The sequence below is a fragment of the Gekko japonicus genome, unplaced genomic scaffold, assembly GCF_001447785.1.
Source record: "Gekko japonicus isolate JY-2015 unplaced genomic scaffold, Gekko_japonicus_V1.1 scaffold37, whole genome shotgun sequence".
In the NCBI taxonomy this organism is placed as follows: Eukaryota; Metazoa; Chordata; class Lepidosauria; order Squamata; family Gekkonidae; genus Gekko; species Gekko japonicus.
In genome coordinates, this window is record NW_015171503.1 from 3,304,541 (window position 1) to 3,331,066 (window position 26,526).

General features: G+C 42.8%; 2 protein-coding genes across 2 annotated transcripts in view; both read left to right on the plus strand.

Moving 5' to 3' along the window:
• Positions 1–215: 215 nt before the first annotated feature.
• On the plus strand, positions 216–18,089 carry FAM227A (family with sequence similarity 227 member A). Its single transcript, XM_015419171.1, has 8 exons — positions 216–246; positions 452–559; positions 1,973–2,049; positions 3,362–3,455; positions 7,306–7,427; positions 9,590–9,747; positions 11,121–11,270; positions 17,725–18,089. The coding sequence occupies exons 1-8, from the start codon at positions 216–218 to the stop codon at positions 17,867–17,869; spliced, it is 885 nt and encodes a 294-aa protein (XP_015274657.1). The 3' UTR covers positions 17,870–18,089.
• Positions 18,090–25,540: 7,451 nt separating this feature from the next.
• DMC1 (DNA meiotic recombinase 1) overlaps positions 25,541–26,526 on the plus strand; it is a 23,376-nt gene continuing 22,390 nt past the window's right edge. Inside the window, exons 1-2 of the mRNA XM_015419213.1 lie at positions 25,541–25,597; positions 25,770–25,814. Coding sequence (XP_015274699.1) covers positions 25,541–25,597; positions 25,770–25,814 — 102 coding nt within the window. The remainder of the gene's footprint in view (positions 25,598–25,769; positions 25,815–26,526) is intronic.

Below are 26,526 nucleotides of genomic sequence, written 5' to 3' on the forward strand. Positions count from 1 at the left end.
CACTCATGCTTCATTTTGCTATTTCCTGGCATCTGCATTCTGACATTTTAAGGGAGATAATGCCACTGAGTCTTCTCACTTGAGAGAACTGATAGTGTGATTATCAAATTTCCCCCAGTTCCTTCTTCCCAAGGGGCAGAATCACACCTCAATTTTTCTGTCCACCGAATTAAAAGTTTTTTTCCTTCTATACTACCTCCCCATCTGTGATTGTAATGAGGCAGACACGGGTCTTCCAGGTTACCTGTAAGTGTACACATAGAAAATGTCATGTCCGGCTCTAATTTTTTCACCAGTTCTCTGCTACCTCTCTTTTAAAATCCTTTTTCTGACATTAAAACAAAATGACCCATAGCCTTGTCCAGTAAGTTAAGAATTAGGTTGATGACAATCCTGCACCGGATCTTTCTCACTGCCTTTGCTTCTATCAACTTTTTTCCCCTCCCAACAGGTACACTTCATGCTCCTGGGGATTACAATCGATGGGATTATTCCCAGCTGGAACCAGAGCGATCCAGGAGAGAAGACATGTTCTCAGGAAAGAGCAAATTAGGGTCTGGTAAGAGTCCTGACGAAACTGACCTCTGTCCCAGCAGTGCTGGGCAAAGCGGGCATCTGCTGTGTAAAATGAAATGCCCCTTCTATTGTTACTAGGGCAAAAAAAGAAAGGAAAACCTCCAAATTATGGTACTGTGGAACAGCTTCATTTATTAAGGCCTTTAAGAACATCACGTGTTAGGATGCAATGTTTGCATTTGGTGTTTAAGTTTCCTTTGACAATTAAATATTACCATGTATGATTAAGGAAAACCAAGAATGAATTGTGTGGCTCCTTAAGGGCTAAGATTTATTGAACCATAAGCTTTTTCTGTTAGAGCCCCCTTTGCCGGATCATGTGTCCGAGGTGGACTTCAGCCCTCAAAAATTATCTCAGGCCCCTGCCATACGGCAGGGAAACCACGAAGCAAAAGTGCGGCTAATAGAGCCGCTCCAACGTTGAGACGCTGCGGTGGGATCCCACGGATCCCCTGGCCGCAGCGCCTCTTCTCCCCGGCAAGAGCAGACGCCGGGGAGGACGAGCCCGATGGGAGGGGGAGGCTGCCGAACTGCGCATGCCCGAGCATGCGCAGTACGGCCGGGGGCTGGGATGCGGCGGCGCAAGGACGCGCCGCCGATCCCACGGCCGGCTTGGGGCGCTCCAGACGGCTGCAACCACCTAGATAGGTGGTTCGTTGTTGCAGCGGGGTAGCGCCATTTGGGCCGGATCAGGGACGGAGACGGCACGCTCCCCAGATGTTGCGGTGGGATCGCGTCCGTTTGCTCCGCCCCTGTTCCGTCCCACTCCCGTCCCAAATGGGCTCGTATGAATGGGGCCTTTGTATATCTGTTTGCCACAAGACTCTTTTTGATTTTGTCAAACGTGACATCTCCTCTGGAATGTGAAATTAAGGTAGTAGTTTTGCAATATAAGAGGGTCTGCAGTTATAAGTGTCCGCAGATGGTCTTTACTTATCTATCTCACAACTGTTTTGGATCTGCTCACACAGGAGCCTCTCAAATAATTGCTTTCACTGGTATTGGAAGGAGGAGTGATTGTAGGCTAACATTTCAGAGGAAGAATCTTCCTAATATCATAAAGATAATAAAGAATCCAATTTAACACAAAATATAAAATGAATGTGCTGTGCAGAGACTGCACTATGTCCCAGGCAGGGTTCCCTCTAAGCTGAGTTAGTGTGAGCTAGCTCACAGTTTTTTAGCCTCCGGCTCACACATTTTTGTCTTAGCTTAGGAAGGATGGCTCCCGAGCAAACTAATTTATGCAGTAGCCAAATCACTCACAACTTTAATGCCAGTAGCTCACAAAGTAGAATTTTTGCTCACAGAACTCCACAGCTTAGAGGGAGCATTGGTCCCAGGTAAACTATCCCACGAAGGAGAAATTGTGAATAGTATTATTGATTTCTGTCAGATGATGAAGATCCCTTTAGTGCTTCCAGGACCTCTGGCAGTTCAAAAAGCTCTTCCAAGTCTTCTCGAACCCGAAAGGTAAAAAATTCTTTCATTTGCATGCATTAGTTCAGGATGGAAAGATGATCATTAATCCCTGATCTTTGAGAATATAGTGCCACGGTGTTCCTTGTTGCATAATCCTGGTGCATCTGTTAAAATACTATATACCCATTATTGTAAGGCTCTGCATTACTACACTTATTACTCATTTTCAAAGACCTCAGGCACGATGTGTCTTGTCTTCTCCTTTCTGCTTAAGGCATACTGTAATATGGGTCATCAGTTCTAATATGTCCAGGAGACAGAGGTTGAAAGACGTTGCCCAAGTTTTGGGGTTTGGATTTTATACCAATTCAGTATGTAATTTTATGATTTTTTAAAATTCCATCAGTAGATTTGCTGTCTTCATGAAGGGCAAGTTACAGGTGATGCTGGGAGTTCAATTAATGGTGCCCCATTTTGGGTTTTTTCCATACGGCAGCCATGCACTGCCCCAATTCAGACTGAAGGGAAATTAACTCTGTTACCTGCAACATTTCCCCAACTAAAAACAGCCTCACAGAACTGTTTTCTTGCCCAGTTGAAGCCAATATAAGGCACTTTTCATATGCATTGCCTCTTTCTTTGCCCCTACCAGGTGAATGTTCTGTGAGCCCCAGTCAGGAAAATGGCACCAGGGGGGAGGATTAAACTCTCCCCTGTGCCATGGTCTTGATCCAGATCAGAGTTCTGTGCATTTGCTGTTTAAAAATAAAAATGCTTAGTTAAGCAGGCTCACAGTTCTCAACATCACATGCAGCTCTAAGCTGCTGCAACTAGACGTACAGCCATCTCTTGGCAGAAGGAGGAAGGAAAAGGCACAGGTGCCTTGTGCAAGTATTTTGCCTGTGAACTGGAATACAGGTAGCCCAGGGGGTTGGTAGATGCCCTGTATTATACAAGGGCCAAAGCATGGGGAGGAGGGACAACACGGGATGGGTTCTACAAGTGGCTGCTGGACTCTGCCCTCGGGGGCAAAGGGCTGGATTGTGGCTCCAGCTATCAAAACTGCCACCATCTCTGGTGATCCTTGTTGTGATTTTGTCACAGGCACCTACTGAATAACGCCAGTAGGTATTTTTTTAGTTTGGCAAAATGTAAGTACTTATCCCCTTGAGCCACTGAGTGTACAGATAGCCATTTACAAAGACAGGGAAGGCAGACATCTGCTGCCTCTGTAGTGCCCCACCATCAAATATTTTCCCTTTTTCTAATATTTTCCCCTCATGGTTTGCCTCTCCCCTTCCCAAACATGTCCAAGCATAATGTGGAATAAATTTTTTATTTCATCTCTCTTCTTGTGTCTCAGAGACCTGAGCCTTTAAGGAAGACTGTTAGCAAGCCTGCTCGAGGACTCCAGAAGTTTTCCGCCAGAAGGATAAATCAATCGTCTTCCTCAAGAGGTAGTGTACTGAAAAGCAAAGGAAATATACTTGGGCATTTCCCACAAGTTCCATTTTAAAAGCGTCATAATATTTTGTTTTCAAATGTTTGTACCAGTCATAGCATGCCACCTACATGCATATAGACGTGTTATCATACTCCATACTTCTGAAGCCACACCCTTGTGATAAGATACTATGGACCTGTCTTTGCTATTTAAAAAAATCCAAGTGCAAGGGAGAGCTTTAAGCCCTGGAGAGAGATAATGGTGTGCTTGACCAAATGATAATACAGAACATTCAGAGGATCACTTGGAGCAGAGAGCAGGGGACTGGGAGGTTAAAACGGCCCAGGAGCAAGCTTAGCTGAGCAGCCTTTGCAGCACCACAGTTCAGCAGTAGAAGGGCCATTAAGCTCTAGGGTCACCAACAGCCTGGAGGAAAAAATATACCTTTTAAATAGAGGCCTCCTGTGTGGATATGGGCAGCTGAAGCTTTTCACGGTATGAAAGTAAATACCATCCCATTAAGCCACTGTTAAAGAGATAGGACTTTTTTTCTTTGGGTAATTTACAATCCTACTCAATTTACGCTAGTAAGTTGCACTAGTAATGGCCATTGTCTCTCCTGCTGGCTCCTCCCACAGTGCCAGCTGGTGACGGTGAGGCAACAGGTGAAGTGACATCAATTGTTATTGCTGTTGAATAGTCCAAACCAAGTGGCCCCCTGTGACACTGACAGAAGTACTGGGTGCTCAACTCCATTTGGTCTTGGCTGCCAGCTCTCCAGGGCAGCTGGCCACTGTGATCTTTCCCTGTAGTTTAAATGGCCAGTCCACCCTGGCATAAGCCTTTGTTTGAGCTAGCCCACTCTGAATGCACAAGCTCTGCTACACCCAGGTCATGTACTGAAATGTACAAGCAATTTCCACAGGTACACTATTGCTCCAAACAGCCCAATGTCCTGTTCACACACTTTCTCTAGACCATTTTTGTATGGTGCTTGATGTTTAAGCAAGAATATGTGGGAGAAGATGTTGAAAGGGGTAAATCTGGACCATGTCCAACACTACTGGTAGTGGGAGAGTCCACTCTACAACTCTTTGAAAATATTCTCTGGATGTTTTACTTGGTTTCTCATAGGGTACTATGAACATTATGACAACAGAGCAGTAGCAAGAAATAAAACATAATTTACATGCTAAATCTAGAGATTCACACTGTGTCTTTATTTATTTATTAGTTATATTTATATCCCGCCCTCCCTGCAGGCGGGCTCAGGGCGGCTCACATTTGCCAGCATAATATAGCCGGTTAGCATAAAACATTTAAAACCAGTTAAAACAATCATACAATATTACTTAAAGTGCTCGCCTTGGTCGTCCATCAATGAGTTAAGGTAACATACTATGAGATGACATACTAAGATCCCGACTTAGTAGTATTCCGGTCTCCCACGACAGGGCCAGCCCCCACACAGATGTTATTGATAGTAATAGTTGGTGGTAGTGGAGGGCAGCTCCTAGTTGAAAGCCTGGTGGAAGAGCTCCGTCTTGCGGGCCCTGCGGAACTGCACAAGGTCCCGCAGGGCCCTGATCTATTCCAGGAGCTCATTCCACTAGTGAGGAGCTGCCACTGAAAAGGCCAAAGCCCTGGTAGCAGCAAGCCTGGCATCGTTAGGGCCTGGAACAATTAGTCGGTGTTGTGACCCCGACCATAGTGCTCTCCGGGGTATGTATGGGGAAAGTACCAGCACCTTGAAGCGAATTCGGTATGCTATTGGCAGCCAGTGCAGTGCCTTCAGCACCAGCCAGATGTGCTCCCATCTAGGGAGACCCATCAGAAGCGTGGCTGCGGCATTCTGCACTAGCTGCAGCTTCTGGATTTGCGACCAGGGCAGCCCCATGTAGAGAGCATTACAGTAGTCTAATCTCGAGGTGACCATCGCATGGATCACTGTAGCCAGGTCATCGTGGTTGAGGAAGGGAACCAACTGTCGAATCAGCCGAAGATGATAAAAGGCTGACTTAGCAGTGGCTGCCACCTGGGCCTCCATTGTTAAGGAGGGATCCAAGAGCACTCCCAAACTCCTTACCTCTGATGCTGGCACCAGTGGCGCCCCATCGAAGGCCGGGAGCGGGATCCCCATCCCTGAACCACCCCAACTCAGGCACAGGACCTCCATCTTCGCCGGATTTAGCTTCAGCCAGCTCAATCTAAGCCAACCAGCCACAGCCTGCAACGCCCGGTCCAGATAATCCGGGCCGGAGTCAGACCGGCCACCCAACATCAGATAGAGCTGGGTGTCATCAGCGTACTGGTGACACCCCAGCCCATATCTCCGGGCAATCTGGGCAAGGGGACACATGTAGATGTTAAATAACATTGGGGAAAGCACCACCCCCTGAGGCACACTGCACTCAAGCGGGTGTCTCCTGGACTGCTGTTCCCCTGGCATCACCCTTTGTTCCTGACCCTGGAGAAAAGAAGCAAGCCATTGCAAGGCTAGCCCCTGTATCCCCACATCAGCATTATAAAAAATGTCACACATGAAAAGACCCCTATTTGCACTTTGAATTAGTTTTTGATTTAGGGGCCGCGTGTAGACGTTCATGTTGAGGATCAAGACTGTCCCAACTTACTCAGTAGGGCTGCCAAATGCCCCCGGGGGGCGGATTTCCCCCCGCTTTCCGCTCCCACGGAATCGGGGCCCGGGAAAACCCCACCCCCGCGTGCTCGTCACCCGGAAGTGAAGTCGGACGATGGGGGCGGGGCCATGCCATTTGAGGGGAAAACTCTTTGTTTCCCCCTCAAATGGCGTGGTCCCGCCCCCAGCGTGCAACGTCACTTCCGGGTGACGCGCACATTCCAGACGCCGGCTGGGAGCCCCTCGCTCCCGGCCAAAACATATTTGGCAACCCTATTACTCAGGCCCACTGAACATCCTGCATTGGATATCACATTTGCATAGGCACATAGAGCTGAATGTGGGTAAGCCCAAACTTCCCATCTGTAGTCTCAGATTTGTAGTTTTGAGCCTGTGCAAGTTAGACTCTGCATGCATAGGCCCTATACAAACAGCATAGCCAGACTTTGGGCAAGCCAAAGGGACGAAGGGGAGAGACAAACTGGTTTGATCCGTACCCCCCGGGGTTTGCATAGAGTTATGAACTCCTTAAAATGAGATAGGTTTTGTGCTGAAAGAATAATACAGGGAGCAAGCCTAATCTATTCAGTAGTAATGCCCATTTTATTTTGCGGGTCTTAATACTAGGGAAGTAGTTTTAGGATTGCAGCCGTGGTCACTCAGCTGCAACGTATATGCAAGCATTTCTCCTTTGAATACAAGAAAAATGTATTCAAATGTTTGCGTTTCATAGTGTGCTGCCCCTAGCAGTTTAGTAAACTATATATGTAATAGCAGTTGGTAAAATTGTTGTGTATCTTTAAATATCCATGCTGGGAACTGTAGTCCCAGGTCAGGTGTTCCAAAGCAGCCTCCTTATTGGCTCATTAAGAGTCATTTCCTGTAGCTCAGAGGTGCAAAAATATGGTTTACTGTTCTTTTCTTGTCTTTGTTCTACCTCTTATTGGAAGGAGGTGCATTTTCTTTTCACCACAAGATCTACAATAATAAGCTCTGCTCGTCAAGATGAACTGTATCATTTTGCATGCTGAGGGAACTCTGAACCTTTCTGCAGTAGAATAAAAATCAGTTTTTTGTGAGATTTTCTTGGACTGACTGTGAGTTGGCACTATCTGGTAAATAAAGTTAATCTATTCTAGTCTTGAGCCTAGTATACAAAGTTTGACACATTAATGAAATGTATAATAAGTAACTAATCACTGTGGGGGCTTTCTTTTTCTTTCAGAAAGCACATATTCTGATTTGCAGTCAGAAATTCATGATGACGTGCTCAGGCAAAAGGATTTATGGAGCAAACAGCGGGGCACCCTGAAAAAGAGGCTAAAGATTGCTTACCTTCCCAGAGAGGTGTTGTGATTTAGGGAATGGGGAGATTTTCAGATATCATAATTACTAGTGGACCCAGAATTAGACAAAAATATAGTCCTTACTGTTAATATCAACACCAAGCACTAGACAAAAAGGTCTAAAGATTCTTTTCAACTTTTTCAGAATAAGCATCTTGATTTATTTATTTTTGAGAGAGACAGAGGTCACAGAAAAAACAATCCTCCCTAGGATAGTAGTGAAACAGAAATGGAACATTGTGAATGAACCAGTGAGCAATATGAGCTGCAAATTAGAGAATTTGCTGTCAGAGGATGTTGCCACAAGCATAGACAGTTTTAAAAGGGGATTAGACAGATTCATGGAGGATAGGTCTTATCAGTGGCTACTAGCCGTGGTACCTTAAGGGAACCTCCACATTCAGAGGCAGTAAACCTCTGCATACCAGTACCAGGAAGCCACATCAGGGGAAGGCCTTGGCACCTATAGCCTATTGTTGGCCCTCCATAATAACTAGTTGGCCATTGTGTGAGACAGGATGCTGGACTAGATGGACTACTGGTCTGATCCAGCAGGGCTCCTGTGTTCTTAGAGAGCAGATGCAAATTATGAGCCAGTTCACATTTGACGGTGGTCCCCATAGGAATAATTTTGGGAGTGTGCAGGATTAGAGCCAGACTGGTAGCCAGTTGTGAATCTTCAGGTGCGGGCTGCAGGAATTTGCAGAATCAGGGCTACCTCAAAACAGTACCTCTGGTTCCATGGAAATCAAAGTGGATGTCCCAAGGTGGTGGTTCACACAAGGCATCTCTGGGTCAATGTTGCCTAGTACCCAGCCATGATACACTAGCAGCCCTGCACACAATGGAAGCTTTCACAGGGTGGCTGCTGTGAAACGTAATCAAGCCCATAGCACATAAAATGATGTTACATTATTCTGCAAATGAATCATCTGTAGGAAATTAGTCAGATTAGAGATGTAACATTCTGTTTTACAGTGCTGAAATAAGATATGTTAAACAAAGTCAGTGAAATTTCAAAACTTTTAATGTAGGTTTGGAGGTCAAAATTTGAGCCCATAATACATCATTAAGGTTCATGCTTGAAATATGGCATACATATTTGACTGCTTTGGAATTCTTTATGTTCCTGATTGGTTAAATGGATTAATTATAGCAGTACAGTTTTTTTCCTTAATTCCTTTGCAGGTGAAATGCAACAGAAGAGCTACCAGGTGCTATCAAATGCTACATACCTTTAGATGTTAGATATTGACTATGACTTCGTGTCATCTGTCAGATTCTGTCAAATATTTACTGCTACTGCAGAATTGTTGGATGTCAGATGCTAATGATGCTATCGGCACACCTTGAGAACTTTTGGATAATATTTTCCATAAAAATGGGCTAAGCCTTTTAGGAGGAGAGTTACTCAAATACCTGTTATCTATGCCGCCCCTCCTCCCACCCATTTCATTGTGGTCATTTAGCACATCTTCATAAGTGCAGACTGGGAGGGAAAAAATGACCCAGGAAAAAGGGTCTCCCTCCATCCAAAGGAGAGAGGGAGGAAAAGTCTGCCCCACTAGCTCCATGCCATGCATGGCTTGGCCAGGCATCTCATTTGCTGTCTGAGGGTGAGCTAGGCTGCATGCTTCCTTCCCTCACCCAGGATGGGGGGTTGGTCAGGCCAAGTGCCTCCTTCCCCTCCATGCTTGGGGCTCGGGCAGCAGCAGCAGCTACCTCCACACAGAGTAAGAACCATACTTGCTTGGGGTCATGGTTCCCAGTGGAACTTTTCCTGGTGGCCTTGTTGGCCAGTTCATCCTTGCACATCTCCATAAGCCCTGAGATGAGCCTGCTCTGGTGTTCCTTTCCTCAGCTGTCATGATGGATGATTAGCTCCTTACAAAAACTAGTCAATTACCTTAGAACTAGTCAATGAATTACTGTGCCTTTCCTAGAGTATTGCAATCCTTATTGTGGAGCACATGAATTAATGCACATTGGTAGGTTAACAGCCACTCAAAATAAAGTAGCCATTACAGACAGCTTTATATGTATTATCAAAACCAGGGTGTGATTTAGCTCACTCAGAATACAAACTATTACATATGTAAAATGCAGTGTTCTTTGATTGGAGGCCACTGCAATTGACTGCTGCTATCCACATCTGTCTTCTAGTCACACCCAGCCTGTCGTGGTCCTGAGTTCACCTGGCATCTCTTGAATATCAACGGACGCAGCCCACTAATTCAGCACTTCCTCCAGAATCGCAATTGTGAACCAAAGGCAGGATGTGACATCTTTGTGTCTAGGAGAGAGATTTGCGGGCCTGTGCCATATCTTTACAACACCAGCTGGGGAAATGGGATGGAAAATTATTATACAATTGCATTTTGTTCACAGTGTAGGAGGACAGGATTAATTCTTTACTGTGCATGAGCTGATCAGTTTGTTGATAAATTCCTAAGACACAATGCTTGATTAATCTGTCCTTAGAAATAATTTCCATCATTAACAGTAGAAATTAAGGTGGATCAATTAACAGTAGAAATTAAGGTGTTAGTCTGTCTGTAGCAGTAGAAAAGAGCAAGAGTCCAGTAGCACCTTAAAGACTAACAAAATTTGTGGTAGGGTATTGGCTTTCGTGAGTCACTGCTCACTTCTTCAGATAACAAGTGAGCAGTGACTCATGAAAGTTCATACCCTACCACAAATGTTGTTCGTCTTTAATGTGCTACTGGAGTAGAAATGAAGTTTTGCCATGGAGCCCCTGCATAAAGTGTATGAATAGTGGCAATGAAAAATACTGGGACATCATCCTGACCTGGATAGCTCAGACAAGCCCGATTTCGAAAGCTAAGCACTGCCTGCCCCGGCTAGTATTTAGATGGGAGACATCCAAGGAATACCAGGGTCATGACACAGAAGCAGACAATGGCAAACCACTTCTGAAACATCTCTTGCCTTCAAGACCCACTAGGGGTCTCCAGAAGTCAGCTTGACTTTATGGCAAGAAAAAGAAAAAATACTGGGCTATTGTAGGTAGGTTACTTTTCAAATTGGATTTGGAGGTAGGTATCTTGGGCTCCTCTGAAGTGTGCTGAGGATTTCTCATAGAGAACATAAGAAGGAAACGTCCTTGAAAACCAGAGCTTGCTAGTGACTACAGGGACCCAGTGGGTGTATTCTAGAACAGAGGAGGCAAATTTGATGCTTTTGGGAATACTTAGTGTTTTGGAGCTACCCATCACAAAATGGCAGCTCAGTGGATGTAGCCAGTCACAGTATAGTGGGTTGTACAAAAATTAAAGTGTTTAAGAGCATGCCTGCAGTGCTTAGGTAGGGAATCTTCCTCTCCTTTTTTTCCCCCAAAGCAAACCCACCAGCAGCCCTAACTGTAGCTTGCCCTCTGTGTTTTCCCTAGAAGACATAAAAAGCAGCTTTGATGCAGGATAAACGAGTCAATACCCTGCTCCCTTCTCATACAGCACCATGCTGGGTCTTAATATTATTTTTCAATAGAATAGAATACATCTTAAGCCAACAATAGCTGTAGAATAGAAATGCTTCTTGTAGAATTTGTCATTTTACTGAGTCCTGTTTCCAGGTCATTCACAAATGGGCTTAAAAACTCTGTTTTCTGATTTTATCATTTTTATTATGCTTCATCAAATCAAAGAGTATAATTTTCCTTTACACTTAAAATCACTGCCTCTGCTGAGACATATGCAGATGTAATCAAACAAAGTTTCAGCATCCTCCGCCAGAGCCGCAAGGCTTATAGAAAGGCATATTTGAGACACTGGAGAGAAATGAAGAATTTTAACCAGCAGTGGAAGGAGAACCAAGAGCTTTTCAGGTATTTAATGGGACTGCAACTTCATTATCGCATCATGATCTCGGACAGGAAGGCAGGAATCCTTAATTATCTTTCCACGATCACTTTTCTGTACAGTGAAAGCATTTTTATCTCATTTGTTTATTCATACTGTGAACTGTCATCCTAGGCTGATAGCTCAGTTAATGCACTTGGCATTTTCACTTTTACATGGTTCTGTACTCTCATAGAATCACAGAGCTGGAAGGGGCCATACAGGGCATCTAGTCCAATTGTCCTCTCAATGCAGAATCAGCCTAGAGTATCCCTGGCAAGTGTTTGTCTAGCTGCTGCTTAAAGACTGCCAGTGAGGGGGAGCTCACCACCTCCCTAGGCAGCTGATTCCACTGCTGCACAACTCTTAGTGTAAAAAACGTTTTTCCTAATATCCAGCCAGAACCTTTCTGCCCTTAATTTAAACCCATTATTGTGAGTCCTGTCCTCTGCTTCCAACAGGAACAGCTCCTTGCCCTCTCCTGACAGCCCTTCAAATACTTAAAGAGCAATCATGTCCCCCCTCAGCCTCCTCCAGACTAAACATTCCCAAGCCCCTCAGCCTTTCCTTTTTTTTTGGTAAACACATTTTATTTTCTCAGGAATACAACATATAAAACATTTCATTCTATCAATTGTCTACCCCATTCCCAGTTCCTCCCCTCCCTCCAATGGCTTCCCACAATGCTTCCACCCCTGCTCCAAATTACTTCATATCATCAACAATATCAGTTTTTCATCATTACAATCTAAAGATAACATCGTTTGACTTAATATTGATCTAAACATATTAAGTTTTGTTTCACATCCCAGTTCTTTTCCAGATAAATTTTAAAATCATTCCATTCTCCAAAAAACTCATCGTCTTCTTTGTTATTCAGTTTTTTTGTAATCTTATCCATTTGTGCCATGAACAGAACTTTTTGTATCCATTCTTCAACCTCTGGTACCTTTTCCGTCTTCCAAAACTGAGCATAAATCATTCTCGCTGTCACTATCAGGTACCAGAGTAAAGTCTTTTTAGTCGTATTGACTTCTTCCATTTTAAGTCCCAAAAGCAGAATTTCCGGTGCTTTTTTAAAAGAACATTTCAATATTTTTTGCATTTCATTGTGGACTTTTGTCCAAAAGTCTACAGCTTTCTCACAAGTCCACCACATATGATAAAATGAGCCCTCATGCCTCTTACATTTCCAACATTTGTTTGACATATTTTGATTCATATTTGCAATCTTCTTAGGTGTCATGTACCACCTATACATCATCTTATAACAATTTTCTTTAACATTAGTACATGTCGAGATCTTAATAGAGTTTTTCCACAAATATTCCCAAGTTTCCATATCCACTTCCTTATTCATATTAATAGCCCATTTTAACATTTGTTCTTTAACAGTTTCATCTTCAGTATACCATTTTAACAACACCTTATACATTTTAGAAATATTTTTTCCTCCTCCACTCTCCCATACCTTTTCAATTTCATTTTTTTCCTCTCTAAAACCATAGTTTTTTTTGTCAGATCTAAAAAGATCATAAATCTGCATATATTTCAACCACTCATATTCATATTCAATTTCATTCTGCTTTTTCATTACCCACTCTGTTCCCTCTTTTTTAATTAAATCTCTATATGGCAACCAGTCTCTACCTCGCTGTCTTGAGTAAGATATCAACACTTCTACTGGTACAATCCACAATGGTCTTAAGTCACTCTGGTACTTCTTATATCTTGTCCATACCATATACAAAGCTTTTCTCACCAAGTGAAGTTTAAAAAAACTGTCCATTTTTATCTTGTCATACCATAAATATGCATGCCAGCCAAATCTACAATCATGCCCTTCCAACCCCAACAATCTGTCATTTTCAAGCTTCACCCATTGATCCATCCATGTTAGACAAACCGCTTCATAATATAGTCTAAGATTTGGCATTTGTAGACCTCCTCTTTCTTTGGCATCACAAAGTATTTTCATTTTGATCCTTGGTTTCTTGCCTGCCCAAACAAATTTTGACAACTCTTGTTGCCACTTGGCCAACAAATCCGTTTTATGCAGAATTGGTATTGTTTGGAACAGGAACATCAAACGTGGTAGGACATTCATTTTTATAACTGATATTCTTCCCATCAGTGATAAGTTCATTTTATCCCATTTCTTAAAATCTTGAGTCAGCTTAGTCCATAATTTCTCATAATTATTCTTATATAGGTCTATATTTTTTGCCGTTAATTCAATTCCAAGGTATTTTGTTTTTTTAACTACTTCACATTGTACCAGTTCTTGTAGTTCCACTTGTTTTTGTTTGATCATGTTTTTACATATAAGTTTTGTTTTATTCTTATTTACGTAAAAGCCGGCCAATTCTCCAAACTCCTTTATTTTTTGAAAAAGCAATGTCAATTTTTCTGTTGGGTTTTCCACCATAAACATTACATCGTCTGCAAATGCTCGATATTTGTATTGGTGTCCTTTATGTGTCAAGCCCTTTATTTCTTGATCGTACTGTATTTTTTGTAAAAGTATTTCCAATACCCAGATAAATAATAACGGTGATAACGGACAACCTTGCCTTGTTCCTTTCTGTACTTTGAAGTTATCTGTCAGTTCTTTATTCACATTTATTTTAGCTCTTTGTTCAGAATAGATAGCTTCAATACAATTTCTAAAATGTTGTCCCGCTTCAATCTTTTCCATCATCTGGTGCATAAAATTCCAATTAAGATTGTCAAAAGCTTTTTCTGCATCAACAAACAGAAAAGCTACTTCTTTTTCTGGGTGCTTTTCATAATATTCAATTGCGTCCATTACTATTCTTACATTGTCTCTAATCTGCCTTTTGGGTAAAAAGCCCGCTTGATCTTCAGAAATTACCGTTTGTAAATAGTTTTTCACCCTTTCTGCAATAATTTTTGCAAAGATTTTATAATCGTTGTTCAAAAGAGATATTGGCCTGTAGTTCTTTACATTTGTTGAATCTTGTCCTTCCTTTGGAATCAAAGAAATAATTGCTTCTTTCCATGAGTCCGGCACCTTTTTGTTTTCTCTTATTTCGTTGGTTAAAGCTTCCAGGACCGGGGAAATTTCTTCTTTCATCTTTTTGTAGAATTTCGCTGTAAATCCGTCCGGCCCAGGCGCCTTCCCCAACTTTGTCTCTTCTATTGCCTTCATCACTTCTTCTTTTTGAATTGGACCATTTAATAAATCTTTGTATTCCTTACTTATTTTTGGTAGTGGAATCTCCTTTAAATATGTTTTAATCTTCTCAAGATCAACTCTAGTTGTTTGGAATAGTTTAGCATAATACTTGAAGAAACATCTCTTTATTCCATTAGGATCAACGAACTCTTTTCCATCTTCTATTATTTTGGTTATCATTCTTCTCTCTCTTCTAGCCTTAAGTTGCCAAGCTAAGTATTTTCCCGGTTTGTTCGCCCCTTCAAAAGATTTCTGTTGTAACTTCTTTAAATTCCAATACATTTCCTGATTCCAAGTCTCATTCAGTTGTTCCTTCAGCAACTTTAATTCTTTAATAATTTGCTTTTTTCCAGGCTTCTTTTTTAATTCCTTTTCTTTCTGAGCAATTTTTTCTAACACTTCTGTTTGTTTTTGAAGTTTTTCCTTTTTTTGCTTCACGTTTTGCGAGATGAGAATTCCTCTCATCACCGCTTTATAAGCATCCCATACAATCTGTATCGGTGTTTCTTTATTTAAATTTTGTTGAAAGAATTGTTTCGTTTCTTCCTTTAACATCTCAATTACCGTTTTCTTATCCAACAAGTCTTCATTAATCCTCCACAGAAAGGGTTTTTTCCTTTCTGTGGAACTCCATACCACCGGATTGTGATCTGAATTACATCTTGGCAAAATTTCAGTCTTATGTGTTTTCATTGATAATTCTTCAGACATCCAAATCATATCAATTCTGGAAAAAGAGCAATGTCTATTGGAATAAAAAGTAAAGTCTTTCTGCATCGGGTTCCATTTCCTCCAAACATCTTCTAATTTTTCTTGCTTAACTAATTCAAAAAAATTCTTTGGCAATTTTCCGCTGAATTCGTTGTCCTTTTGTGGTTTTCTGTCTAGACGATCTATTGTCCCATTAAAGTCTCCGGCCATAATAACTTGCTCATAAGTCAATTGTTGTAATTGGTCAGTTATATCCTTAAAAAATTTTTCCTTTGCTCCATTGGGTGCGTACACGTTGATCAACAATGTTTTTTTCTGCTGAATCATTAATTCCACACCCACAGCCCCGTCTTTGGCCCTCGGCCTGCTTCTTCTGGCTTCAGCTTGAGTGTAGCCGGGGGCGGCAGGGAGGGGCAGGTCTAGGGCTCAGTGGCTCAGACTGGTGTCGTATCAGAGTCGCCCTGCCGCCTATTCCCTCCTCAAAAGCAACTGATCATTCCTTCGGATTCCCTAGGAATGGACAGAAACCTATTTTCTTCCCTTCTACCCCATCTCACCTTTGACTTACTTGTGTGTCATGGCCTGGTCGGCATTTCCTTTTCATGTTCCCACCAGTTATTAGAGAGAAGGCGCTCCACTGGGAGAGTGCGTGGGAGAGAGGAGGCGTCATTATTGCCATGATGCGCTGGGACGTCAAAGTAGCTGACGGCCCGCACCCCTCGGCTAATCCGGCAGGAATGACGGGCACAGGCCGCACTGGGATGGACAGAAGATGCCCACGAGGAGGGTTGTGTTTTTGCATCTCTCTCTCCCTTTTCTGATGGAATTGATGACTCTTCTGCTAATCTGTAGCAAATCTATTTCCACCCTCCACTCCTCGTCTTTCTCCGCATTGGTCACTGAGTGGCCAGGCAACCTTTCTACCCCAGGCCCCTTTAGGATAAAGAAGAAGAAGAAAAAGAAGAAGAGATGGGATTTATACCCCATGGCCCTTCACTACCCAAGGGAGTCTCAGAGCGGCTTACAAACTCCTTTCCCTTCCCCTCCCCACAACAGACAGACACCCTGTGAGGTAGGTGGGGCTGAGAGAGCTCTGACAGAAACTGGGGCGCAACTTCTCTATGGTAATTTCATGTAGAGTAGGTCAGATTGGTATTTTGCAGGCCCTTCCTTCCGCATAAAACTCACTTCCGGTCCGGCACCTTTAAAAGTTCCACTGTCTTCCTTTCGCTAATGCCCGTCTAGGAATTCAACTTCCTGGATGTTTCACACGGACCTCTTTCTTTGTGACACCAGCCTGCTCTTCCCACGCTATTGTTCGTGAGTTTCGATTTTACAGTTGCGCACACGGCTCCATCTTCACCACAGGAATGTTAAACAATAAGCGTTTTTACAGTTTTTAAAGGCTTCAATCAACTTTTTTCTCTCCGGAATCGGATTTCTGGGATTTACTATTCATTTTCCGCTCAACCGCTTAATTCAAATTGACTCCAAACTCAGTTCAGGTAAGCGGCACGTTTTTGTTATCTAGCACGTTCAAAACGGGTTTCGCATTGTTTCTTTTAACTCACAGTTGTTGTCCTTCTTCAAAGAGGTCGGCTGACGAAGAATTTATGCCGGTAATCCGGCTCGATCGGCCACTATAGAGTTGCTTGGCACTTGCCTTCTTCGTGGGAGGAGGTCAAAGCCCAATTCAGCTTCTTCCGAAGCTGGATTACGCCAACCTCACACTCCCTCTAGGGCGCTGCTGCCTGCTTGTCCCCCCCCCCTCGCGCCCCTCAGCCTTTCCTCATAGGGCTTGGTCTCCAGGCCCCTGATCATCGATGTCACTCTCCTCTGCACCTGCTCCATTCTGTCCACATCCTTTTTGAAGTGAGGCCTCCAGACCTGCACACAATACTCCAGGTGTTTGTAATGGTCAACAATTAAACAAGTGACTGCACACAGGCCATATGTTTCCCTCAGTGTTGCACTTGTGTGGATTTGGCAGTTTCCCCATAGTTAAAAGTGCAGTATTTTTTAACCTGGGAAAAAATGGCATACTTCCCCCAGATATCACATACCCTGCTGTTGTTGTTGCTCTTTGAAATATATTTATATAAGTGGCATAGGCTTTTGTGATATCAAAACATTATGGGCTATTTTAATGTATTTTCTTTAAGTGTTTTGAAGTTGTGTACTTTCCTTTTCCAGTGCTTGACCACTCACCTAGCTAGACTTCTTTTGGCAGCAGCAAGAACAACTTTCAGCAACTTGTCTTTTCCCCATCCATTACATGTGGATAAATTATCAAGTTATTGTCATTTTTAAAAGCTCTTACAGTATTGCACACATTGCCAGTGTGTTTCTCCAGGCTGTTGCCAGTCCTATACAGAACTAAAGCTTTCTGTAATATAACCACTTATTTGGGTTTTTCTTTAGCTTGTTTTATGTAATAAATAAATCCTCTTTAAAAAACTTTCCCTTTAAACAGTTCAGATTTATTCTTAATCCCATAATTTCACTTTTCTCCTTGTCATTGTACTCCACAGACAGGAGGAACAAGAAGAGATTAAGAAAAAAAACGCAGAAAAGAAGAAAGAATTGCTTTCTCTTCGCCCAGATGCACTGGATGCTTCACGCAAGATTTCAAACTTGTTACCAAAAATCTGCATCCAGGAACCTGATTTAACATGAGTCCATTGTAACAATTCAGAGAGATCTTTTCTTGTAGCTGAATGGGTATAAAAATACACTTTTCAGATTAAGTACAAATCAGGTATATTTGGTGTCAGCAGTTATAATGATCATTCCTTTCTCTGCTTTATAGAGGAGATACTGGAAGAAAAAAATAGATTTTGTACAAAGAGATGCAAATACATTACTAATTACAAACACTTCCAATTAAAAATCAAGGAGGCCTATGTTAAAGAACGACCTTGAACTGAAGTTACTACTAGTATGGTATACACAGCATACAGAACTGTGTGTCTTCAATGAAAGTATATATTTCAGCTTACATCTTTTATTTTTCCTTGTTTTCCCGTTCTTTCTTGTAAGAAAAATTCAGATAGTAAAATTTACCTAACTTCAAGTATTGCAAGGTACAGCTTTTCTAAAAGCTAAAAATGTTAGTTTAAAACATTTTTAAAACTCTACCATTTTGTATTTAATACTGAAATTACCTTATGTCCACAGCATCTGTATTAAACAAACTGAGGCTATTACATTATTACAGTAATAAATGGCAATTGTGATCACATGTTTCATGAAACATGGATATCTAGAAGACGAAGACCTAGATTTCAGTCTAGTACCACCTTAGAGTTACTGCATTTTCAGGGTATATATTTTTGAATCAAAGCATCTAGTATACTATATTTGGCTGGGTCTAAATTTGAGTTTTTCAGATAGCAACCCCTCTGACACAGACCAACTTTTCTTATGTCTGAATTAGAAAAGGCGATTGTGGTCAAGGTGATCCTGACAATTAACTGTTTCTAGTACAGTTGTACTTTATCTAGCAGTGCAATCCTAAGCATATATCTACTCAGTTTGGTGTAGTGGTTAAGAGCGGCGGACTCTAATCTGGAGAATTGGGTTTGATTCCCCACTCCTCCATACGTAGCCAGCTGGGTGACCTTGGGTCAGTTGCTGTTCTCTCAAAAGCTGTTCTCTCAGAGCTCTCCCAGCCCCACCTACCTCACAGAGTGTCTGTTGTGGGGAGAGGATGGGAATGTGATTGTAAGCCTCTCTGAGTGAAGGGCAGGTTGTAAATCCAACTCTTCTTCAAATCTGGTCCCAAGGGGGAAAGTAGAGGATCTCTACAAATCAAATTCCAGATGAGCATGACACCCTGTGGAAGCTCCCTCAAAAAGCAGGGTCATTCAGTTGGTCACATGGGGCAAAAATCCCAGTGTGGAAATGGCCAGCTGACACCCCCCAAGGCTTTGTTTTTGTATAGGTGATACAGATCTTGAAAATCCACATTATGTCAGGAAGAATTCACCCAGAATAGCAGCTCCAGGAAATGAGGTGGAAGAAGTCTGAAGCACCAATACCGTTGTGGAGCAACAGCTGCTAATTTTTTTTACAATGCATTCTCTTTAAAACAATTTTCCCTTTAAATAAAACAGCCCTGTCACAAAAGGCTTGTTAAAAAAAATCAGGGCAGCATGCTTTCTGGCTAGGTAGCTTCTAGTGGCATACAGGGACATTTGCCCCCTTGCACTGAAAAAGGGAGTGGCCCTCCCACAACTGCAAGAACAACTGTCAGGCCTTTTTTGAGACAGTATATTCATAAGGAAGGTGAAGCTATACTAGTTCTGAACTTCCAACAGCTGCCTCACATGGGTAGTATATAAATGTATAACAAAACGTGTACAGTGTAGTACAAAGGCCCCCACTTGTGGTGCCCATGGGTGCGATGGTGCCCTGCTGGCAATGTTCCTGGTGCCTATCAAGTGTTTTTAGAAAGTGTGTGGGGCTCTTTCCCAAAAGGGCTTCTAAGTGACCACTGAATACCTGATTTGCTGAGTAGGTTAAAGTAACATTTTGGCCACAGCTGCCACCACAGTGTTGTATTCATTCTCTTACACTTTTCTTTCCCAGAGTACTTTTTAAAATTACTACTCTAATCTTCTGCCCTTAGGCTTTCTGTGTGTGGCTCTGCCTCCCATGGTGGCCATTTTGTGGTTGTGCCCACCACTCCATGTCAGAATTCCAAAGGTGACGGTAGGCTCAAAAAGGTTGGGGACCCCTGGTGTAGTGCATCACAATGAGATGACTCATCAGATTCTTTCTCGGGGGGGGGGGGGGGGGGGCAAAATCGACAGGGGGCTTAAATTCAGAGCTGTTCTGCATTCACAGGAGCAGCCACCAGGCTTTGCTGTTGGAATTCTGCCAAGGCACATCTAAAACTGCATCTAAGCACATATAGAAATCCTTTCCCTAACTACTGAGGGAATAACCATACCTCACCCACACAACTGACAGTGGAGGCAGAAATGTGGCCCTTTTTTAGAATTTACAACATCGTAGACACACTCCTGGGAGTAAACCCCACTGAATAAAACTTGCTTCTCCATAGACCTGCTTAGGATTGCTTCCTAAGTATTGCCCAGCCTCATAAAGAAGCTGCCTCTGGGGAGGTGAAGGGTGGTAGTAGATCATTCCTCTCATCAAGTTTGATGGACACTCACATGTAAAATGTGGCACACGTTCATTTAAAATATTCCCAAACGGAGCTCAGTCCTTTTCCTTTCTATGCCATTTACATATTTGCTCTGTTCAAAACTTGATGAGAGGCATGTGTATTTTCTAAATTTATCTGTCCAGAGTACATAATGTAAGAATTAGACTGGTTCTTCATGCAGATGAGACATGTCAAAGGTGTATTTTTGCTGGTATGGGAAGATGGAAGCCTTAAAGTATAAAATGGTCTAAACAGCCACTTGACATCATGATCTGGCCTTTGAAAATTTTGCCTTGTTTTCTGAGGTGACTTTGTTGTGACAATCAAATCAGTGGAAAACTCCATGCCTTCCTCAGCCTGAGTTATTATTTTCTCTTCCACACACCTTCCTCGGTTTACTCTTCCATGCATTCCAGATTGGCTGGGCAGGAAGGGAGCTGGCCTGAACACCACCTGTAGATCTTCGACGTGGTCTCTGTGCTTCACACCCATGGGATCTAGTGCGCACGTGCTGGATCGATCGGCATTGTAGCAAGTTCTTTAATGGATTTTCGCGCCCAGTCCCTCGGGCATGCGCAGGAACCCCACCGTGCATGCCCAGAGGGGTGGGAAAGACCTCCGAGGAGGCAGGGTTACTGTGGAGCAGAGTGGTTGAGTGCCGGAGCTTCTCCGGGACTCACCAGACTTTGGAGTCTTTTTAGGGGATTTTCTTGACATTTCTGGAATCTTCCAGATTTGACAAGTGTCCACCAGAACCTCGGGAGCAGGAACTGGGAGCAGAAGACTTAAACTGAGCCGTCTGTCTGTGGCAGCAGCCGGCATCAGGTTTCAGTTCGTCTTGAGCAAAACTCTGAAGTACCAATCATGAGAGTCCATGGCTGGAAAGCCTCACAATCCCTTTACACCTTGCCACAATCATCTTGGCGAAGACTCTGTGAGTAATCTCTTCTTCTTCTTCTTCTTACAATTGTCAAACAGTAAAAGGACACTGGATTGCCCCCATAAATCTTTCCCAGAGACAAAACTTTATGAGCAGCTCGCCAGAGTTTGGGAAACATGCATCAGAGGATTGGGGCTTAATAAATCACTGAAGTCTTCTATCTGCTACTTGGAAAGCATTTCTACAGAGATTTATGGTCAACATAAATCTGTTGGAGGTAGGGCAAAGATACAAGACTGTCTATTTTTTTTTAAAAAATGCCGATGCTGGAGAGACTCTTGAGAGTCCCTTAGACTGCAAGAAGATCAAATCAGTCAATCCTAAAAGAAATCAACCCTGACTGTTCCCTGGAAGGCCAGATAATGAAACTGAAGCTCAAATACTTTGGCCACCAAATGAGAAGGGAGCACTCACTGGAGAAGACCCTGATGCTGGGAAAGATTGAAGGTCAAAGAACACGGGGACGGCAAAGGATGAGATGGTTAGACAGTGTCATAGATGCAACGAACATGAAATTGAGTGAACTTCAGAGGACAGCAGAAGACAGGAGGGCCCCTGACGGACATTTGTAAAGCCGCTACGTGGGCCACGCCTAACACCTTTATCAGGCATTACGCCCTAGACGTCCGAAAGAACTCTAATACCAACATGGGCCGTCACATTCTATCTTCGGCTACGCAGTAAAGGACCTGCCAGCACCCTCCTCCAGGTAGGCCACTGCTTGCTAATCTCCCATGGGTGTGAAGCACAGAGACCACGTCGAAGATAAGCAGGTTGCTTACCTATAACTAGTGATCTTTGAGTGGTCATCTGTGCATTCACACCACCCGCCCTCCTTCCCCGCTGCTGTCAGCTTCTACATTTTCCATAGGGAGTTTGAAGGAACTGGCGGGATGTCCGCGCCCACCCCTCTGGGCATGCGCGGTGGGGTTCCTGCGCATGCCCGAGGGACTGGGCGTGAAAATCCGTTAAAGAGCTTGCTACAATGCCAATCGATCCAGTGCGTGCGCACTAGATCCCATGGGTGTGAATGCACAGATGACCACTCGAAGATCACCAGTTACAGGTAAGCAACCTGTTTTTACTTCTTGTCAGATGATCAGCAAGTCTGAATCAATCAGTTACAGGTAAGCAACCTGTTTTTACTTCTTGTCAGATGATCAGCAAGTCTGAATCAATCAGGAGCTCCTTTTAAGGAGCTTCCCTTTCCTCCCCCTCTGAGCCCTGAAGCTGCACCTAACATGATTTGAATCCACTAAAAAATCCATTACTATGTGCTTAGGTGGCTGGTATTTTATCAGTTGGGAGGGTGGTATGGTGCCTAAACCATGCGGGAAGCGTCGTAAATGTAGTTACGGTTGCCTGGTCTCAGACTCAGGGTCTTCTATCAGGGCCAAGCTAGATGCAATATTGGGAGTTTCGTGACTGCCACTTCAGACATATAATTGACTTTAGGGTGGTTATTATTTCCACTTTAGGTTACATTAGGCTTGTGCCCTGCTCTTCCAGGAATCATCCCTCACCGCATTTTGGACCACTATATTCTGCCTGTTCCGTCTGGCGCTAAGTCAAGAGTCAACAGCGCCTTCTGGATGTGATTCAACACACGGCCAGAGTAAAGTAGAATTAAATTATTTTTATTAAGCTCCTCCACATGCATTCAGAAGATTTCTTTACTTGCAATCGAGGCTGAATAACTGGTGCAGTTCACATCTTTGTAATCGAATTCAGTTCACTGGCTCATGCTGAAAAAGATTGCGTGCTCCCACCTCCCTTGCCGTTTAAAGAGTAGACAAAGAAACAGGAAGAAAGCTGTAAGGTCAAATCCTCGCGCCTCTGGGTGCAGGAAATGGCTGTTTAATCAGCCAGTCACACAGATGCTTTGGGATGCCTAACTAAAGACTTCAATTCCCAGGGGCAACTGCTCTTAAAGATATATGGCAGTTCTATTGAACTACAGTTAAATGCTGGCTGGGGGCAGCACACTGCCTCTGATCTGCCAGGTATCATCTCTAGTTCCCAAATCCTCTCAGGAGATCTATCATAGTGCAAATGTAGGTAAGACTAGAGTGTTTCCCATCTCTGGATGTGATTTTTCTTTGTATAGCCTTGCCCCACTCCAAAGCACATTTGTCTTGTTTTAGAAACCAAGGTGACTTTGTTTTCTCCTCAGATCTGTCATCTCTTGTGCCTCACAGGATTACCAAGGGGGGGGGGGGAGAGGCTTCTCCCTTTAATAGAGGCTTAATGTGTGGAAATGTGCAGTGTAAGCTCTTCATGGCATGGAGTTAAATTAACATTACCTGATAAATATCATCCCTTTAAGCCTCTGTTAAAACAGCAGGACTTTTTACCCCAGGCTGTGCCACAGCAGAGATACATTTGCCCACTCAACACAACCCTGACAGCAGCCCTGTGGCGGCAGCAGACCTGTTTATTTAAACCTGGGGTGACCTCCAATCCCACAGAAAGCTGCGGTGGGGCTCTAATTTTAGAATGAGGGGAATTTAACCTCCATGCCTACTGCTCACTTCCTTGTAGCCTCCCTCCCAAAAAACTTTTCTCTCAGACAGCTCTGTTCCATAGCCTAGCGGGAGTAAAAGAAATCGTGAGGAGACAAGCCACAGGCTGAGATTGTTCATCTCCCTACACATTTACCCCATTCACTTAAAAAAAATAAAAGGGGGGATACCTTCCACAATATGTAATTGAGGCTGACCTGAATATAAAGACAGGAGTCTAGGACGCCTTGTCGTTTGAGCCTGATAAGCGCCATTAGCGATAGGAGTGTGAAAGTACCAAATAACGAAACTCTGATTCAATATGTAAATGTTGTAATGAGCAGCTTTTTTCTTGCAACAGGTTGTATCATCCTTTATAGTTTGAATCTGATAAAAGAGGCATTAGCCAGAGAGTGAAATTAAGCACGCGCTATTGATAGCTCTCCCATCTGTCACTATATTTTGAAACACAATGAGTGCAAATTAGTAGATTTCCTCTTCCTCACAGTGATATCACTTGTCGCTTCAATGGCATCTCACTGAGTTGAAACTGAGTGATGGAGTGGCAGGCGTCATTCTTTTCCTGCCGTTGCAAGCATTCTCCATTTTTGGCACGAGGGAAGAACATTTATGGAAAGTCAAATCATGCATTAATTCTAAAGTAGTAAAATCCATGCATGGGGACCTTATAATCTCTACTTCGTGTGGGAAATTTTGAAATCACCAAATCATAAAAGGATTTAAGAAAAAAATCACAACACAGGGATTCTGATGTGTGAACTTCATTAGACAATGCCTTCCATGTAGCAAGCACAGAATAGCCCTGTTCACATGTTACAGTGAATGCATGTACAACCTGTATTGTAATAAAGAGGCAATTCACATTCACTTTACAAATGAAACTAGACACCGGTTTCTGGGTAAATGTGGGCTTTCAATCACAGGTTCAGCTGTATATGCATTGAATGTAACATAAGAAATATATAAAGAAAATCAAGTGTACACTGTACACAGAATGTATGTGTATTCACTGTAACTTGTGAACAGGGCTACTATGCTTGTAGTATCAGAGGCTCAAATGCTCGACAGTGGGTGGATGTTTGCTTCTCTAGGCTGAAAAAGTGAGCCAAAGCTGCTGTATAGTGATGGAAGCATTACAATAGGAAGGAACTGAAGAATTATTTTAGACATATCAAACAAAATCAGGCACAATTACTTAGCTTGCAAAAAACAATGGTATAACTAATGGATACATTTTCCTATAATAATAATCAAATGTTTTGTTTTCACATATCACAATTATTCATACATACAGTGAACCAAAAATCCAAAAACGAAAACATCCATGCAGACATCCCTCTTACATTTTAGTGTACTTTTTAAAAACTACCCTTGTTTTGAAAATAACTTCTGAAATTATACCTTTGTATATCTGTCCAAGTTTAGAAAGGCTCCATATCAGTGCAAATCCCATGACGCACCCAACCAAGTCAGTCTCTCTCTCTCTCTCTCTCTCTCTCTCTCTCTCTCTCTCTCTCTCTCTCTCTGTCATTTTAAATACCATTCAACTCAACCTGTTTCTAGAACTTACTTAAATGGGGTTATAAGGGATGAAAACTACAGTCTTATTCCAAACCTACAACAAACAACATGACTGACATGCCTGATTATTTTGTATGCTTTCACATTATCTGATTGCTTTCTGCAGGACCAATTGAAATCTGTCTCTAACAATGAAATCAATGGAAGATCAGGTGGTACAGGAAGAGCCAGGGTACCAAGATGATGAGGTAAGGATGCCAAGTTAATTTATCAGTAGTTCTTAACCTCTTAAGCAACATTTATAGATAACATTCAAAACTGTTTTAAACCATTCTAGAATAACAGATTAACTTTTTGCTTAAAATAAAACATGGGTGGCTATATACCAAATAACCATAATTTTGTTTTTTCCCCATTTAGGAATCCTTTTTCCAGGACATTGATCTGTTACAGAAGCATGGGATTGTAAGCATATTTTTATACATTTAGCACACATGCACACGGTGGAAAACATTGCTTGTTGTGTTGCACATGACCTGACTGTCCCTACAGATCCTCCTTCCACTAATTCAAGGATTGTTCAGTTGTGTTTACGGGTTTGTGTTTATGGGTTTATGTGCCTGCCATTTTACCCCCTGCGTGGCTTACACTATTTTCACACTTTCATTCCTGGCTGACACTGCCAATCCTTCCCAACTTCCCCCATCCTTATTCTTCTCTGCTGGAGTGCTGACCACTGTAATATACCATTTTAAGATGTTTACAGTCATCAAGATGATAGTACGTGTAGACCAATATCAGCTTTCTATTGGTTGTGTAAATACCTTAATTTTGATACTCCTGTAAATCAGTGAGGCCAAAACACCATACTCATCAACTGATTACCCCCGTCCCTCCCATCCCTTTCTCTAATTACTAAATTTTTATCATGTTTATAACAAAGTATTAAAATAGGGTTGCCAAATCGGTTCGACTCACCGGCGGGGGAGGCTCCTTCCCGTCCGGGAGTCGTTGCAGAGCGTGTGCGCGCGCGCGCAAAGCGCGCACGCGCCGCCGGGACGTCACCGGAAGTGACGTCACACGCTGGGCGGGGCCACACCATTTGAGGGGAAAACAAAGAGTTTTCCCCTCAAATGGCTGCCATTTGAGGGGAAAACTCTTTGTTTTTCCCTCAAAT

Coding starts and splice junctions, on each gene's coding strand:
- FAM227A (XM_015419171.1), top strand. CDS start 216: ATGAGGCAGACACGGGTCTTCCAGGTTACCT. Junction 2,050..3,361: donor AGTCTTCTCGAACCCGAAAG/GTAAAAAATTCT, acceptor CTTGTGTCTCAG/AGACCTGAGCCTTTAAGGAA. Junction 7,428..9,589: donor TTGCTTACCTTCCCAGAGAG/GTGTTGTGATTT, acceptor TCTGTCTTCTAG/TCACACCCAGCCTGTCGTGG.